General features: G+C 36.5%; 1 protein-coding gene across 5 annotated transcripts in view; it reads right to left on the bottom strand.

Moving 5' to 3' along the window:
• ADGRB3 (adhesion G protein-coupled receptor B3) overlaps window positions 1-17,030 on the bottom strand; it is a 677,430-nt gene that overhangs the window by 331,356 nt on the left and 329,044 nt on the right. For all 5 annotated transcript variants that reach the window (XM_033102727.1, XM_033102728.1, XM_033102729.1 and 2 more), the window contains 2 exons: window positions 8,830-8,898; window positions 4,419-4,527 (listed from right to left, as the gene is read on the bottom strand). In XM_033102727.1, the coding sequence (XP_032958618.1) occupies window positions 4,419-4,527; window positions 8,830-8,898 (178 nt within the window). The remainder of the gene's footprint in view (window positions 1-4,418; window positions 4,528-8,829; window positions 8,899-17,030) is intronic.

The raw sequence follows: 17,030 nt of genomic DNA, 5'->3' as shown, positions 1-17,030 counted from the left end.
TCCAGAAGGCTTTTCTGAGAAGACTTTCAGGAATAATGAGAAAAATGCTGGACTGCAAGGGACTGAAGAGAAAATGTTTGGAGAGAAAGTATAGAAAGCAAGTATAAACAACTTAATAATGTTTTTGTTGAAGAAAAATAATCTTAAATATTATTAAGATATAGTCCCTCCAGCCTGATTAATGATAATCACTTTATAAATACATTAAAAATTCACACTTTTACTAAAATAAAAACTACTTTCCTATACAGCATATTTAGAACATTTAGAATACAATTTTCTAATAAACTGAGGCATATTGAAAGTTGAAATTTTTCTGTAGCATATCAATTTTTCATATCCATTAATTAATTTATTTATTCAGTAATTATATAAGCTATTTAGTAGAGTGATCAGTCTTTAGTAAGTGCTCATTAACTTTCATTTATTATAATCATCATGTGTCTATATTGAATGTCATAGTCATATGTGAATATGAAAAAATCTATTTAAGATAAATTATTTTATATGTGCATTGGCTTTTTTAACATCTTTGTTCCTAGGACTATTTTTTCCAAAACTTGTATTAAACATTTTGAGATCATTGTCTTTTGAAAATTGATCAAAGCTATGGACCTGCTCCCTCCAAAAATAAACATGCATGCATACATACCGGAATGTTCATAGATTTTAACATGTAAGAGCATTTCATTTATCAGAAACTGATATAGACAGGGGCATTTTTCAGATAAAAGATGTATTAAAACTTCATTTGAATTATTTTTGAAGAAAATCTTTCCAAGATATGTCACTCATTTTCTTCCCATCTTTATCAAATTACAGGAACTTTTATGTTGATAAATAAAGGCCATGATTTTAGACTAAATTATTGCCCTACGTCTTAGAACTAATATTTTCAAGGGTGAGGCATGAGGAGGTGTTTGTTCCCACAGTATGGACTCCATAGTCTGCTGCATTCTTTCAGTACTTCTTTTTCCTTATTGTTTCAGCATTTCATCTATTTTATTTGCTATATTTGTGCTTTTAACACCACTGTCTCTGCTTACAACTCATTCTTTCTAAACCAGGAACCAAAAATGCTAAAACTATATTTAAAATTGAAGTAAAATAGGCTATCATGAAGTTTTGAGACTATCTTACAGAATTATATAGTCTTTATGACATTTATTTTTCTCTGTTCAACTCTGTCTCTTTCTTTAGGAAGTTATTATCTATATTCCAGAAAAGTGAGGTGGCTGTGCATATAGGCATTATTTAAAAAAAAAAGAAAAAAGAAAAGAAAAAAAAAGTTGCAATCTCTCTAAAAGACATGATGATTTTCTGAAGTTCTTTAGTCTTAATCCAACATACACTGAAGAAAACGGCTATAAGGGATTACCAACCTTTCTTAGTCTCTGTTTACCACATGGGCTATGCATATGTATATAACTAAGTGTGTGTGTTTGAGTGTGTGTGCTCAGTATAATGAGTTTGATGTCTGATAATTAATATTGGGACTTTGGATGTTAAGACAAATGAATGCCAACTCACACATTCCACAATTTGCTACTGTAAAATATTCTCTCTGTGTGTCCTTATCCAAAAACTTTGGAAATATCAGATAAAACAGAAAATCATGTTTTACTAGTACTAGTATCAAATTGGGTAGCATAAAGCATAGTAATAGTAAGTAGTTATTATTCATATTATCCAATTTGATACTAGCCGACTGTGATGGTTAACGTTATGTGTAACTTGACTAGACTAAGGGGTGCCCATATAGCTGGTAAAACATTACTTCTGGGTGTGTCCGTAACAATTTTTCTGGAAGAGATTAGCATTTGAGTCAGTAGACTGAGCACAGAAGATTTTCCTTAATAATGTGGTTGAGCATCATCCATCTATTGAGGGCCTGCACAGAACAAAAAGGCAAAGGATGGATGAATTTGCTCTCTGTTTGAGCTGGGACATCCATCTTCTCATGCCTTTGGACAGCAGTGCTCCTGGTTCTAAGGCTGTTGGATTCAGGCTGAGACTTACACTACTAGCTTTCCTGGTTCTCCAGCCTTCACACTCAAATGGAACTATGCCGTCAGCTTTCCTGGTCTCTAGCTTGCAGAATGCAGATCATGGGACGTCTCAGCCTCCGTAATTGCATAAGCCAATCCCTCAAAATAAATCTCTTTTTAGATAGCTACATATATTGCTTCTGATTCTTTGCAGAACCCTGACTGCTCTACGGATATATTTCACTAAACTCTTAAATATTATTGGGAATAACCATTTTTCTGGTCATCAAATTACAGTAAGTCTGCCCCGGAGACAGTATTTGGGGAAATCAACAATAAAGAAGATCCTTTTTGGGCAGAGTAATGAAGTTTGGGATTTTTATTCACAGAACATGACTTTTTTAATAATGTGGATAATTAATGCTACCTACGTGATCAGGCCAAATAATCACACTGTCCTTATACAAGTTTGAAGACAATACAGGACAATATCAGCTTTCTTTGCATCATTAAATTACTGTGTTATTATGCTTAACATGCTTCTTAAAGTTTAGTGATGATAAAGGAAGTAGGCAAGCCTGGAGAACATAATCTAAAGGCAAAAAAAAATAATACACACAGTTTTTCAAATATACAATTTTGGGAAGTCCAGAACAAGGTAAAGAGGAATAAATGTTCGCAATTTATGGATATTTATAGAATTACGGAATTTTTATAGCAAATAATACTAGTACTACAGAAAATTTGATATGCTGCTATTCAAACGGCCTACTTCAAGTCCCAATTTAAGTTTACTAGACTCTGAGATTAACTTTGTTTTTTATGGTTTTTCCAAATGCATTCTCATAAATGCCATGCAATGATCTGATAATACTTTTTATTAGCAATGGCTTTGAGAATTAGATGTTAACATTTACAAAAAGAACAACAACAACAACAAAAACACAACAGCTTTTAGTTTTTTACCCCTTAGTTTTTCTTGCAAATTAGTTTGCAAATTGTCTCGTCTGGCAGAGCAGCCTTCGTGGTTCTTTCCTCACCAAAGAAATCACACATGTGGCTCTCAGGAGACTGGTTCCAGCTTGAATGGCCAGCCTCCCTAGCATCTTTCCAGGTTCTTCTTTCCGTGTGCCCCCAAATTCATAGCCCCACATGCTATCCCTTTTCCTATGAACTTTCCCTTTTCTCTCTTTCCCCAGACACTTTTGGAGCGAACATTAGGTTTGGATTTTCATGGATTTCTGAACTCAACAACAAAAATACTACTATTGGTCCCTCTTTCTTCTCATTGCTCCTAGCAAAGGACAGTGCATTCCATTACTGAAGCAGCACAAGCTGCTGAAACTCACTGTGATGAAAAATCTGGGCTCTCAAACTGACTCCGAAGGTGAATTAAGACATAAGTCTAACTGGTGAGGCCTTATACTGCATGAAGATGGTATATGGGCAAGGAACTCTCTCCAGACCTTTGAAGACTCCATTACACAGGCTTTCCTCAATTGAAGAATATTACCAGTAGGTAGCTATTATCCATTACAATTTGAGGTCATCCTAGTGGAAAGATATCTTAGGATCAAATGAGTCTCAGTGGAACTAAAGGATCATCAGAAGAGATCAAGTGTAAAATGAGCCACCAAAATCTTTAATCATAACAAAAGAAAGAAAAAAAAATGTTCTGTACCAGTTGAACTCTCCTAGTTAATTAATCCCACCATCAAGTTAGGTCTCTTCCTGATCCAGAAACGGAAGCTTAAACGTCCAGTGAATAAGACTGTGAGGTAAGATATATTTATTTAAACACATTACCATCTATAGTTATAGTTCAGTGGTTTTTATGTGAAGACTACCGTGTTTCCCCGAAAATAAGACCTAGCTGTACAATCAGTTCTAATGCATCTTTTGGAGCAAAAATCAATATAAGACTCGGTCTTATAGTAAAATAAGAAGTAGCAGCAGTTGTGACCATGACCCTTAAGGTAATGTGAAGTGTTCCACAACCGAGGCATATTCAGCAAGAAAATAACTAAGCATCTTCATGAACAGTGTATGGAAGATCATGGAGAATCATTTAGAACAACACACACACTAGGGTATATATATATATATTTCAACATTAGATTGTATAGCAAGGAACATTTGGTAAGTGGAAAATGTAGCACATATTCTTCTTTAAACATACATATGCAGATAAACACCAGTAGGTCTCTATGCATCATACAAAAGAATGCAGATTGCATGCAAATGCATGTGTTTGTGATGTATATGTGGTTGGGCCCATTTAAAAATCAGACATCAAGTATCCTTAATACATTACTCTCATATACTTAGAGATAGGAACAATGGGTATTACACTTAGAAATGTATGGCGCAGATACTTGCAATTTTTTTTTTTTAATTTCAGTAAGATTTTGGAAAAATCCTATGTCTTACCTACATTTCCAGTCATTAAGTATGAATTCTGAAAGTCCATCATCCCCATTCCAACAATGTGTATAAAATCTTCAATCACCTGCATTAACTCTATTGAGCCTGGATAAATCTAGAAAAATAAGCAAAGATTAGATGAAATAAAAAGTCTGCGTAATGGAATACATAACTGGAATTTTTTTTTTTAAAAGCTACACGAGTTCACAAATGAGTTCTGATTTATTTAAAGAAATTTCTATGAGTAGCAATAGTTGTATTTTTTTAAACTAACAGTTGAGAATGACAGCAGGTGTCACACAGCAAGAACTTTGGGAGTGATATGATGCAGTAATTAATCCTCTATACATGGATGGAGACTCAAAATTCCTAACAGATTTTCTGCTTAGAAACAGAGTGTCTTTACTTTTGATGGGCTCCTTCCCTCACAAATACAACTGAATAAATGCTGAAATTAGGGGACGTCTTAGATTTTTTTTCCTAGCATCTACTTGACGAACACTGGCAGAAAAAACAATTATTATTGCCTGCATGAACATATTTACGAACTATTAAGTCTACTGCATAATGACTAACTATCTTGGAAGAGATATTTATTTCTAATAATTATAATAGTGACTGTATGAATAACTTGAACAATAATTTTAGGATTATAATAATAGCTCTGGCGCAGATGCCTCACGTGTACATATACACAGCAAACCCCAAACCATGCCACCTCACACAGCACAGAGGACTGTTTTCTTAGAGATGACCCGATTTTGCAAACAGCTCACAGAGTACAGAATATGAAGGCCATTTAAAAGGCGACAGGAATTTTAGCATGTGCAACCCATCACACTCATCAAGTCCACGTGCATCACATAATCGTATCAGAACAAAAAGTCTTTTGAAGTTAGGTTCATTTCTTTGACCCATTTAGTACCACTGCTGCGTCTACTCATGAAAAAATTAACTGGATTAAAGAGTTTTAGTTGTTTTGCATTTGCAAAGGCTAGTGCAGCGGGGAGCGATGCTGATTAGCAGGACACCCTGTAGTAAGAGCCGGAGGGGCGTGGGAGGAGGAGGTAGACTTGTTGAGCAGTGAGGGCAGCGGACACAGTGTGTGTATGTCGTAGGAGCTTGCAGCTATGCTCAGCTAATATTTATATATTTTAGAGGGTACATATTTACTCACATTACTCACCTGAAGACATCAACAATGAATGTCGCACTTAGAAATGTATGGCCATAGATAGTTTTATAAATATTTATTTATATATATAAATAGTTTTATATATATATATATATATATATATATATATATATATGTGTACATATATATATATATAATTTTTAATTTCAGAATGATTTGGGGAGAGATTCTGTCGCTTACCTGCATTTCCAATCATAAAATATGAATTCTGAAATTTCATCATCCCCATTCCAAAAATGAAAAATAAGAGGCTCACTTTCCCATGCTTGAAAATGTGAGATGCCCTTCCCCAAACCTATTCCTCCCTCACTTTTCTTAGGGCATTTACATCAGAAAACTGGTCATTGTTAAGTTCTGTCTCTGTCTCTTTGAAATGTATACAATCTTTTAAAATGTGAAATAACCTCTTACCAGTTTAAAGACCCAAGTTGTCTCTCTCTTTGAAATATAATCATTAAGAAAGACAAGCCTCTATCAGTTTCTATGCGAGGGTAAAAGCCTAACTTCAGCAGGCACCTTGCCGTAAGTGGCAAAACTACCTGCAGTCATTAAGATGTAAGAGGCTATTTTCCCCCCTTTGGATAAAGCCAATTAACTAACAAGTGGTCACTGCAATTACCAAGTGAATTTAGGTTGAACTGTGTGTGACAAATGGTTCTATCAAGTCCTCTTGGCTATATAAAAGAGTGAGATTTCTTTCTGTCTTTGTCCTCTCTTAGCAGATTGCCTGTGACACCCATCACACTCTGGTTTAATGCTTATTCAATAATAAAACTGTTTTTTCTTTCTCTTCTACCTTTGTGGAGAGGTTTTCTAGGTTGGCAGAAGATTTTGTTTTTAATTATATTTTCCCAGCAGTCAAATGCTGTAGGGCAGAGGTTGGTAATCTTTTTCCATAAAGAACCAGACAGCAAACATTTTATATGTTGTGGGTCAGGGTGCCTCAATTCTGAACAACTCAGCTCCGTCCTTGTGGCACCAAAGCAAACATAGATATTATGTAAATGAATGAGTGTGGCTATATTGGCAAAGTTTAATTACAAAACAGGTATTAGGCTGGATTTGGCTCATTGGCTGAAGTTTGCCCACTCTGCTGTAGAGGCATGTGAGTTTTCAGTATAAACAAGGAAATACAGAACATAATATCATGACTGAAATTGAAATGGCTTGTTTTGACTGAAATGGACTTGTCGAATATTTTGTACACGGTGGTGTACAAAATAATGTTATATTGAGTGTAGTCTTTTTTTTCCTTTCAGTATACTATGTTTTTAGTAGGCTGCTTTAATTAAACATAGTTTGATCCTTCATAACTGGAGCTGATGTGCCTCAAACAAGTTGTCAAATGACTGTTACAGCTAATTCAAAAATCTCAAGTAAATAGATGTATTATGGATTCAGGATTTTCCATTGATGAGAAGTTCTGCCACCATTCATTATTTGTTCACGTTGGGACCTCACAGTAAATCACTTGGATCTGATGAATTGCACCCTTGTTTTAAATAGGGTATTATACATTTGTTTTACATATATCCATAATTAATAGTCTCCAGCATTCTAGAAAGATGTGCTTAGCCTCTGCAGCTGTATTCTTTGGAAAGACACTATTTTCTTATAGTGAATGGATACGACTCTCTTTTAGAAAAAAGTCAAGGACAAATATATAACTTAAACTAGTAGAAAAAGATTTAGCATCTTAAACTAAGGAGTGATTTTTTTTTTTTTTTTTTTTTTTTTTTTTTTTTTTTTTTTTTTTTTTTTTTGCTATGGCCAGAAGCACAGAATCTGTACCTGATAATGAGGTGGACCCACACCGGACTTTTTTTGAGCTCGGATCAGAACAGGAATAAAGGGCATGCTTTACTCCTGGGGGCCCAGAATGTGATTATAAAGGCAGGAAAGGATAGACGGCTCACCTGAACCTCAGTAAATATTCTCATTTTCAAGACTGCATAGGTGGAATACAGGATAAGGAATATAGTCAATGGTATTGTAATAGCTATATGTACGATGTCAGAGAGGTAGGAGCTTGGGGGAGGGAGGTTATAACTTTGTGAGGGCTGTTAATGTCTAACTATTATGTTGCTTTGTACACCTGAATTTGATTTAAAAAAAATGCATAGTTCTCTTGACATTTTGTTTGTTTTTCCTATCCTTATTTTTTTTTTATTAAAATTTACTGAGGTGACAATGGTTTGTAAAATTACATAGTTTTCAAGTGTACAATTCTGTAATACATCATCTATATATCACATTGTGTGTTCACCACCCAGAGTCAGTTCTCCTTCCATCACCATATATTTGACCCCCTTTACCTTCATCTACCACTCCCCGCCCCCTTACCCTCTGGCAAGCATTAAACTATTGTCTGTGTCTATGAGTTGTTGTTTCTTTATTTGTTTGTCTTGTTCCTTTGTTGCTTTCTGTTTTATATCCTACATAAGTCACACAGAAAAAATCTCTTGGCGTTTTTTAACATGGGTCAATTTAAAAAAATTTAGCATTCAGTTGAATTAAAAGGATTCAGTTAAAATTACAGTTAAATTTTTACAGGATTGTAAAAAACATGCTTATTTTCCCTTTCTTAATGTCTAATGCACTTTTTCCGTAATAAAAAAAATGTTATTAACCATATGTCAGCATAGCACAAGCGGCAGTGCAAGGCACTTTAAAACAATAACTACAGCAATAAGATCTCTTGCTATACTGATCATGCATAGCAGAAAGAGAGAAAAGCAGAATAGAATTTTTTTTTTTTTAATGAGAACTCATTTTTACAACTCTTGGCTTTGAATCAAAATGTATATCTGTATATATGACCCAGATTATATGTAGCGTTATAGTAAATGCAAATGATTTTACTAGTTAGTACCCCACAGTTCAATTTGTAACATGTGCTTTTAGATTTGTTGATTTTGCCACAGTCCATAGACCAGAAAGAAAATGATTAATAAGGCACATAGTTTTTCTTTATTAATATCTTAGTTATACATTGCTTAAAACTGCTCAGTTTTCTCTCATTTATAAATATCATTATTTCCATTGATTGTTATAATAAAAGAGATAACTAATTTTCTCTAAAATTCACATGATATAATCTAGAATGACTTTTAAAGGTTCCCTTTTACATTCTTGGAATAATAAACCATTAATTTTTTCACATATTTTCAAAACTTTATTTAACCAACTTCATTTCAAGGTCTGAAACAACTCCAACCTTACCTGTTGTGCATCTTCCCATTTTTCCTTGTTTTCTTCATCTAGAAGGTTGCTAACTATTTGAAAGAAGTTCTGAAAATTAAATTAGATAAAAATTTAATATTACATGAGAGAATATACTTTTCAACAACATCTGTTTGGACTGAGTTGATGATGAGGGTATACATGCTTTGCAATATTGCTTCATGTCCCTAACATATTATTCTAGAAGATCTCTGAGGACATTTTCTCAGCAACATAATTATAGGATTTCTGTATAACTTCACATATACACCTCAGAAGACGTCAGAACAGGTAAAGCACTTATTCTCACTCAAATTTTTTGTTCTATTATAGTCTCTATATTCTATCCCAGCATACCATTGTACAGTTATTCCTTACAAATAAGTTTTAATTCTGTCTGTAATGAAAGTCCCCTGTGATTATCTTATGAACAAGTTATCCAGGTAATTAGAAACCATGCTTGCTGCTTATGCTGCTGTTTCAGTGAGCGTTATAGTGAAGACACAGACTTTGGGCAAAGCTGGGGCAAGTGAAAGATTTCCTCAGTTGGATGGCTCTGCCCTTCCTGGTGAGTTTTCTTTAACTTCTACAACTACCTATTTCAAAGACTACATAAAATTGTCCAAGTAGCAGGCACATAGCACATGGTAAGTGCTCAATAAATCTTAGATATTTTCTAATGAGTATTCTTTACACCTCTGTCTTTTGCCACAAAGCCAAAATGAAGAATACATAGACACAGTAACTATTGAAGTTCCAAATCCATGCCATCACTCACATCCCTAACTAACTGTTGAAGACCTATTGGCTTCATTTTGGCATTTTTCATTCCCCATGTCCACATTGCCAGAGAGTGGGGCTCGGTTTAGTTCAGCTGTGTTAGTGCTAATTTCACACACAAAGGATATTAACCAGAGATAGACCTCCCTGTTTTCTCATACTGCATTGTGTCTTCAAGACACAGGAGCCAGGAGAGGAAAACCAAGGTGCCTCCTGGAGATGAGCAGTGACTTGGGGTCACAGGATGCCGAAGAAGTGTAGAGTGAATGCATGACATTTGTCTTAAACTACAGAGACAGTGGTCCTTTGGTTGTGCCCTCAGAGACATCTCTTCTAACTGATTTGCACGTAATTTAGCAGGAGCACTGTCTCATACTGATACATTAGCTTAGAACAGGACTCCCTTAAGGGTGGAAATAATCATAATTTTTAAGCCTCATCAGTCTTCATCCCTATCTAGCTTTTCAAAACAGCCCTTTATTCTAATTCCAAATAAATTCACCTGGGTGTTTTTAGAAGAAAAACAAAGCTGCTTCATTTCTCTTCTCTTGTGGTTTAAAGCTGTTAGTATCTATATTTAATTGCCCCATTTGCGCTATTTATTTTAATCGTTCCTGGCAATCACATGGTTGAAACATGTTTTGAGTCATAACCTCTATAAAAGTTACAGAATATTTTATGCAACTCTTGAAAAAATTGTAAGTCTGTTTTAGAGCCGTTTTCAATTTGTTTTAACCTTTTTGTGCTATCAGTCATATTTATTTTTCCACTTAAAATTTCCTGGTTGGAGTGATAACATTTTAAGAGCTTAGTCCATTGAGCTGCAACTTTACCTACGGGCAGAAAGAATTAACCTTCAGAGTTCTCCAATTGCCTATGGCTGGTTAACTCAGTAGGGGGCATGGTGCTAATGAGGCAAAAGTTGCAGATTTCATCCCCATAGGTGCCCGTTAGCTCTGCTGAGATCCACAACCGTGAACTGTGTCCTAACCCCTGCCGGCTTTCATACAAAATGCTCTCTGCTGCTAACAAGAGACACCAAGAGAATGGAAAGCAATTGTGCAAATGCATCTCCATTTCTGGGAAAACATTTCACAAAGTATGGTTTACTGACAGTGGGTCACTGACCGCGCTGTACATGAAGGTCAGGGAGCACACAATTCCTTGATCAAAATGATAAATTCAGAGTTCACTTTTTAAAAAATCATCAAAAGGCATACATAAACACTCAAATTATTAAAATATAGATTCAAGTGACCAGAGTAGAAGAAATGTTTTTATACAATTCTTGAAGGCCAAGAACTCAGACTTGACTCCATCAGTGTGAGAAGAAAGTACGAAATAAAATTCTCCTTCTATCTCCCTGTTGACCAGATTTGGGAATGATCAGTTTTGGGGCCATGCAGGGGTACAGTGAGCTAAGCTTAGACACTCAGGCAGTGGGGGGAGGGGTGGCCAATTATGGGGAGACAGTCTTTCTTGTTCATCAGTGTATCCTCAGCACATACAAAGCTTTGCCCTTCGCAGGTATTTAATACGGTTCTAACTTAAAGCAAATACAGCCATGCACCGCATCACGACCTTTCAGTCAACAACGGACCACGTATACAATGGTGGTCCCATAAGATTATATGGGGCCGAAAAATTCCTAGCTGCCCTAACATCATAGCACAATACATGACTCACGTGTTTGTGGTGATTCTGGTGTAAACAGACCTACTGCGCTGCTTGTTGTACAAAAGTGTAGCACACACAATTATGTACAGTACATAATTCTTGATAATGATAAATAAATTACTGGCTTATGAATCTACTGTACTATACTTTTAATCGTTATTTTAGAGTGTACTCTTTCAATTTACAAATACAAAAATAAGTTTGCTGTAAAACAGTACGCCATGTTATGCCAGCAGCCGCCTCACATATCGCATGTTTACCATGTCTCTTGATTGCATAATTTTCTCTTGTGCTTGATTTAATCTCCTGTTATTTTACTTATCATAGCTCCTAAGCATTTGCACAACAATTAAATCACCTAATAATGTAGTTCTCAGAATGTGTCCCTGTCCTAAAGTGACACATGACTGTAATACAGTTCCAAAGTCAGTACATCTCAGGTTCTCTAACAAGACTCAAGCATCACTCCTTTGAGCTGACCTTCCTCTATCCATCTCATGCACATTGGAAATATATACAATGCTGTATATGTAAAATGTTATTTTCCCCGAAAATAAGACCAGGTCTTACATTAATTTTGCTACAAAAGACGCATTAGGGCTTGTATTCAGGGGATGTCATCCTGAAAAATCATGCTAGGGCTTATTTTTCTGGTAAGGTCTCATTTTCGGGGAAACACGAAAAAAAATACATATATTTATTTTTTATATATATATATATATATACACATATATATTTACATGTGTATTATATATATACATACATATGTGTGTGTATATATATGTATCTATATATTCATTTTGACTTTTGTGCAATGATCAGTCTGATAGAACAGAGCACAGCAAAACTGTTATTTTGAACTGAAGACTCATAACACTTCAAGCCACCTGATTGAATTTTTGAGAAAAGCATGAAGCAACTTCCATGGCAGATCCACCACTTGCTAGTGAATTCTATAAGAGTGCTGCTCATTGTGGAATAATATCTCTATTTTGATAATTATATGGATCAGGTCACTTATGTCAGCCACTGCACTACTGTCAGCCATCTGACAGTAAGGGTTTGGTTTGGTTTGGTTTGGATGGGGCTTGATCTCTATGGCCTAGACTAATTTGAAAAATTGAATGTCCTTGGCAGAGTCTGCATTTAGATCTTCAACTAGACAGACCTGATTGAAAATTTTCCCAACATTTATTCACTGTGTGGTGCTGGGGTAATTTTGCCTACCTCTGCTTCACTTCTCTAACCTGTAAGAGATGACAATAGCTGTGGTGGAGTTTGCAGCTAATTCTTAGCACAGCATCTGACACATACTAAATACTTAATGTATAACAGCTTTATGATTGTTTACTCTCTGTGTTCTCTTTTTTTTTTTAATGACTGTCTGTATCATTTGCATTTAGAGCCACATTATGGCCAATATGCACTGATAATGTTGCTCTAGACTTTCACAATCAGTGGCACTCTCTCCCATCGTCTTTTATTGCCTGCTCCTCTCTGGACAATATGTACAGAGCAGAGCTAATTCACCCCTGAGTTCAGGGCCTGTAAGTTGTTCAGCAGAACACTCTCCTTCCTAAGAATGTACTCTGTTGGGAAGGGTTTTCAGGGCCACTATTATTAGACACCTACCTGGTGAGAGGCACCATGCCAAACAGCTGTGGGGCACAAAGGTCAGGAGGCAGGATTTTTTTGCTTTTTCTTTGCAGGAAATATTAAGAAAATCAGCGTAGTAAATGTATGTTATAAAGAGAAGCATACATGTTTCTGTCATATTCACAGTGCAAGTCATAGAGTTGGCCAGATGAGACGAAAGGGACACTAGTTCATGGAAAGCTGTAAATAATTCTTTGTCCAATGTCTGATTGCTTCTACTTGACAAATTTCTCATAGACAATATACAATTTTCTATACATATATTGAAGCACGTCATAGTGTTTAGCTTTTTCTGAATTCCTTGTAGAAACAGAGTTGTAGATTAGAAAAGTGATTAAGATATCTGAGCCCACAAAATGTGTTCTCCTTCTCTTAAACCAGCAGTGAAATGCTTGGGAACTGAGAGACAAAGACAACCGCTAAGGAATACATTTAATGATAACGTAAAACTGGAAGTTTTAAGGAATCATGGTGGTCCTGACTAGAAATGTAGTAGAACCATCAGAAAGGCTTAAAGGCCAAACAAGGAAACAGGAACAAGCAACTAGGGTAAGGAAGGACGCAAGGCATGGGGTAGGCCATTGATTCTGAAATCTAGAGAGCAGCTGATGGCTGCAAGGCCATGCATGACCTAGCTTCTTTCCATCTCTCCAGTTCTAATTAACTCTCATGCCCCACGCTCTCTATACTCCAGGTTCATCAGACTTCTTCAAGCATCCCAAAGTCTTTTCTTCCCAGCTTCTGGACCTACATAACATTGCTGCCTTCCTTTGCCTGCTCTATTTCCCGTTCGTTAGTCAAATAAGCCTTTCTTGTCTTTTCAGGTTAGATTTTTTTTGCAGTTTCCTTAAGAAGGCTTTATCAGATCACCACCCCCTGCCTCAAGTATTACAGGGTCTGCATACTCTCTTTTTTTCTGATCTTAATCAGTGAGGATTTTTTATTTTTCATTTCCCAATATCGCTGTCATTCACACTTGGCAAAAAAATCCACAGGAAAACGTAACGGGAAGTTCATACAAGCAATCAACTATGAAAACATGATGTGAAGGAAGACGTTATATCTTCCACCAGGGGCCCTGTTCTCTGTTGTGATAGCCGGCTTTCCCACAGACAGAAAGAACTAGCGTGACAGTCTCTGCCCTCCCCGCCCCCTCTACATCATGCATAAGCGACTCTGCAAAACTACAGTGCATTTACCCAAAGATGACCAGTTTCTCCTTTACCCTAAAATAAAAGATAGGATAGCAATGCAGGCAGCCATCCAGCTGTACAGCATCCACTTACAGGGTGGCAAACGGGCTGACTTGGCATTTCACTGTGTTCTGAAGTATGTCACAATTTGTATTTTGATTTGTATGTTTATCAGTTTAGGGCTTTTCCCCCTACCAGCCTAAAATCTAGTTGGGATTATTTGTATTTTGTTTACTGTTATGTCCCCAGTGCACAGCATAAAGCGTAGGAAAATGGAAACACTCAAATATTTCAACTTGATTGACGGTGTGTCTACTATGTGTAAGACAATGGGCTAGGCTTTGAGGGAATTAAAACAAAAAATCAATAACTAGTCTCCCCCTAATTTGCTGTCTCCTTTCAACACACTCTTCTGTCACATACCCACTGTGAGCAGGGTTCTCACTATGTCCAGGAAACGAATTATGACACTTATTTTTACACAGAAGAAAACTGGTTATTTTGAGTAAATATGATATCAAATTCTTCCTATTTAAAATCACATTCTGAAGTCTCCATGCCATCCTGAGCACAGAAACATATTTTTCTGAAGTTGTATGGCCTAATTAATGGAGAGGAAGCAGCTGTGCATGTTCTATCTCGCTCCTCATGTTTAGACCCAGCGACAATCAAGGAAGGGACCTCGTCTTCTATAAATACCTGACCCAAATACCTGAGCTCTCCCCATGCATCACTATTCCACCCCACCCCTGGTAGAATGCGTTTGGTAGTAGAAGTGTCGCTTTTTTCAGCAAAAGAATGGCATAAGGAGAGTTTTAAAAAATATATAACCCTGGTGTCAACATGAAGTCTTTGGCCAAAAAAGAAGACTGGATAAAAGAACATAATTAGGAAAGTTTATCAATAGCCCAAAGTAGTAATTATGAAGGCCTAAAGGAGAATGATGGATGTGGGAATGGAAAGGAGAGGAAAGGCATGGAAAATAGTTGAGAAGCAGAAATGTACTTATTTATTTGAGAAGCATTTATCAAATACCTACCATATACCTGTCACAGTTCTAAGTGCGGGGATACAACAGTGAGCAAAACACATAAGGATTCTTTTCCTCATGGATCTTACATTCCAGCGGGTAAAGAAAGGCAAACGATAAGTAAATAAATGTTGAAAACAAGATAATTTCAGATGGTGATACAAAAAATAAAATAAAGTGTGGGGATAGAGAGTGACTAAGGAGTAAGGTGTGTGTGTGTGTGTGTGTGTGTGTGTGTGTGTGTGTGTGACAGCTTTAGATTGAATGGCAAGTAGGAAAGACACTTTAAGGCAGGTACATATGAGCTGAGAACAGAATGATGACAAGAAGGCAGCTGTAGGAAGACCTGAGGAAAAGAGTTCCAAAAATGGGAAGAGAAAAAGTACACATTCTCTGGGTAGAGGGGACAGTCTAGACAAGTTTAAGAAACACAAAGAAAGCTAATATAGTTGTAGTGGTCTTGAATAGGGGGCTGGATGGGATGGAGGAGGGGGAATATTAATTCAGGATGAAAAAGATAGGCCAGGGTTAGACAAATTGGAGCCTTCATCCCATAATGGTTACATGACATGAGTTTCATTAAAACAAAAACCTAACTGAGCTTGCTGAGTGAAAAAACAAGTGCAGAAAAATAAGAGTAAAGACAGGGAGAACAGAAAGTAGTCTGCTTTATTTACTGAAGCCACAGATGCTGGTAGCATGACATAGGGAAACAAGATGACATGGTGATAGATTGCACAAGAGGAGAAGTACAGAATCAAAGATCCGTCTTTGGTTCTTATCTCAGGTGATTTAGCTTGATGACTAAACATTTAACTAGGTTAAAATCCAAAGATAGTTCAAGATATAGTACAGTAGGCCCCATGTCTTTTTAAGCTTCTAGGTACTTGGACAATGACATTTGCATGTGTGATATACAAAACCATAAACACACCCAGATTATAGATTGATGCATGGGTAACAGAAGTCCAATTCCCTGTGATCTGGCTGTGACACTACTTCTTAGTCTCCTATTCAAGAAAGCATATAAAAATGAAATTGACCAAGAATAACATTACACAAGTAATCTTGGGTTTGCTTTAATGTATTTTTTAAGCTAACCAATCCCTAACTAGTGCTTTAACTATGTCTTAACAGGTGAATAGACACAATAAGTCACAGAGGATCAGGACAAAGAGTCATTATACTGTTGTTTAGATCTTTTATCCAGAATAACTATCAAAGGAGCACATCAAGTAGCCATTGGCAATTAGAAACTATTAAGGATTCAGGAAGGCAGTAGATTATAATCCAGGATGCCCCCAGCAGGTTTCAGGGACTAAGATATATGGAGACTATGACTCAGAACAAGAAAATGAGCCACTGGAAAAGCAGGGGGTAAACTGGTGGACAAAAGGATTGGGGTATCCAGGATGGGAGGTCAGTAGTGAGAATCACAGCAGGCTGGATGACCTGACCTGGAAAGCTGTGGTCAGGAGGCTTCTGCCAGCAGGGCTGGACTGTCCGAGCTTGACCACTGCATTCTGTCAAAACTAGAGGAATGTGAGAGCAAATTATGGAAGTAAATACTCCCTAACATTTAGTAGTTTAGGGGAAAAAAAGATAAAGTCTTTAAGGGCATCGTTTTTTCTTCTTCTTCTTTTAGTCACAAATCTCACAGAAACTCTGACTCATTTTGAGAACGACATCACAACATTGTTCCAGGTTATCTTTCACACTAATCTCATTGCTCTGGCAGGATGTAAGACAGTTTGACCTGTGGAGCGTCTGGATAGCTTGGATGGGCAATTATTTACACAATTCTACCAGTATCTCCAGGTTAAGCTGAGGATAAAGAGCTCCAGCAAGAGGTAGTGGAGTGGGTT

The sequence above is a fragment of the Rhinolophus ferrumequinum genome, chromosome 3, assembly GCF_004115265.2.
Source record: "Rhinolophus ferrumequinum isolate MPI-CBG mRhiFer1 chromosome 3, mRhiFer1_v1.p, whole genome shotgun sequence".
In the NCBI taxonomy this organism is placed as follows: domain Eukaryota; kingdom Metazoa; phylum Chordata; class Mammalia; order Chiroptera; family Rhinolophidae; genus Rhinolophus; species Rhinolophus ferrumequinum.
The sequence above is the reverse complement of the archived record's forward strand: the minus strand, read 5'-3'. Positions and strand labels throughout refer to the sequence as shown.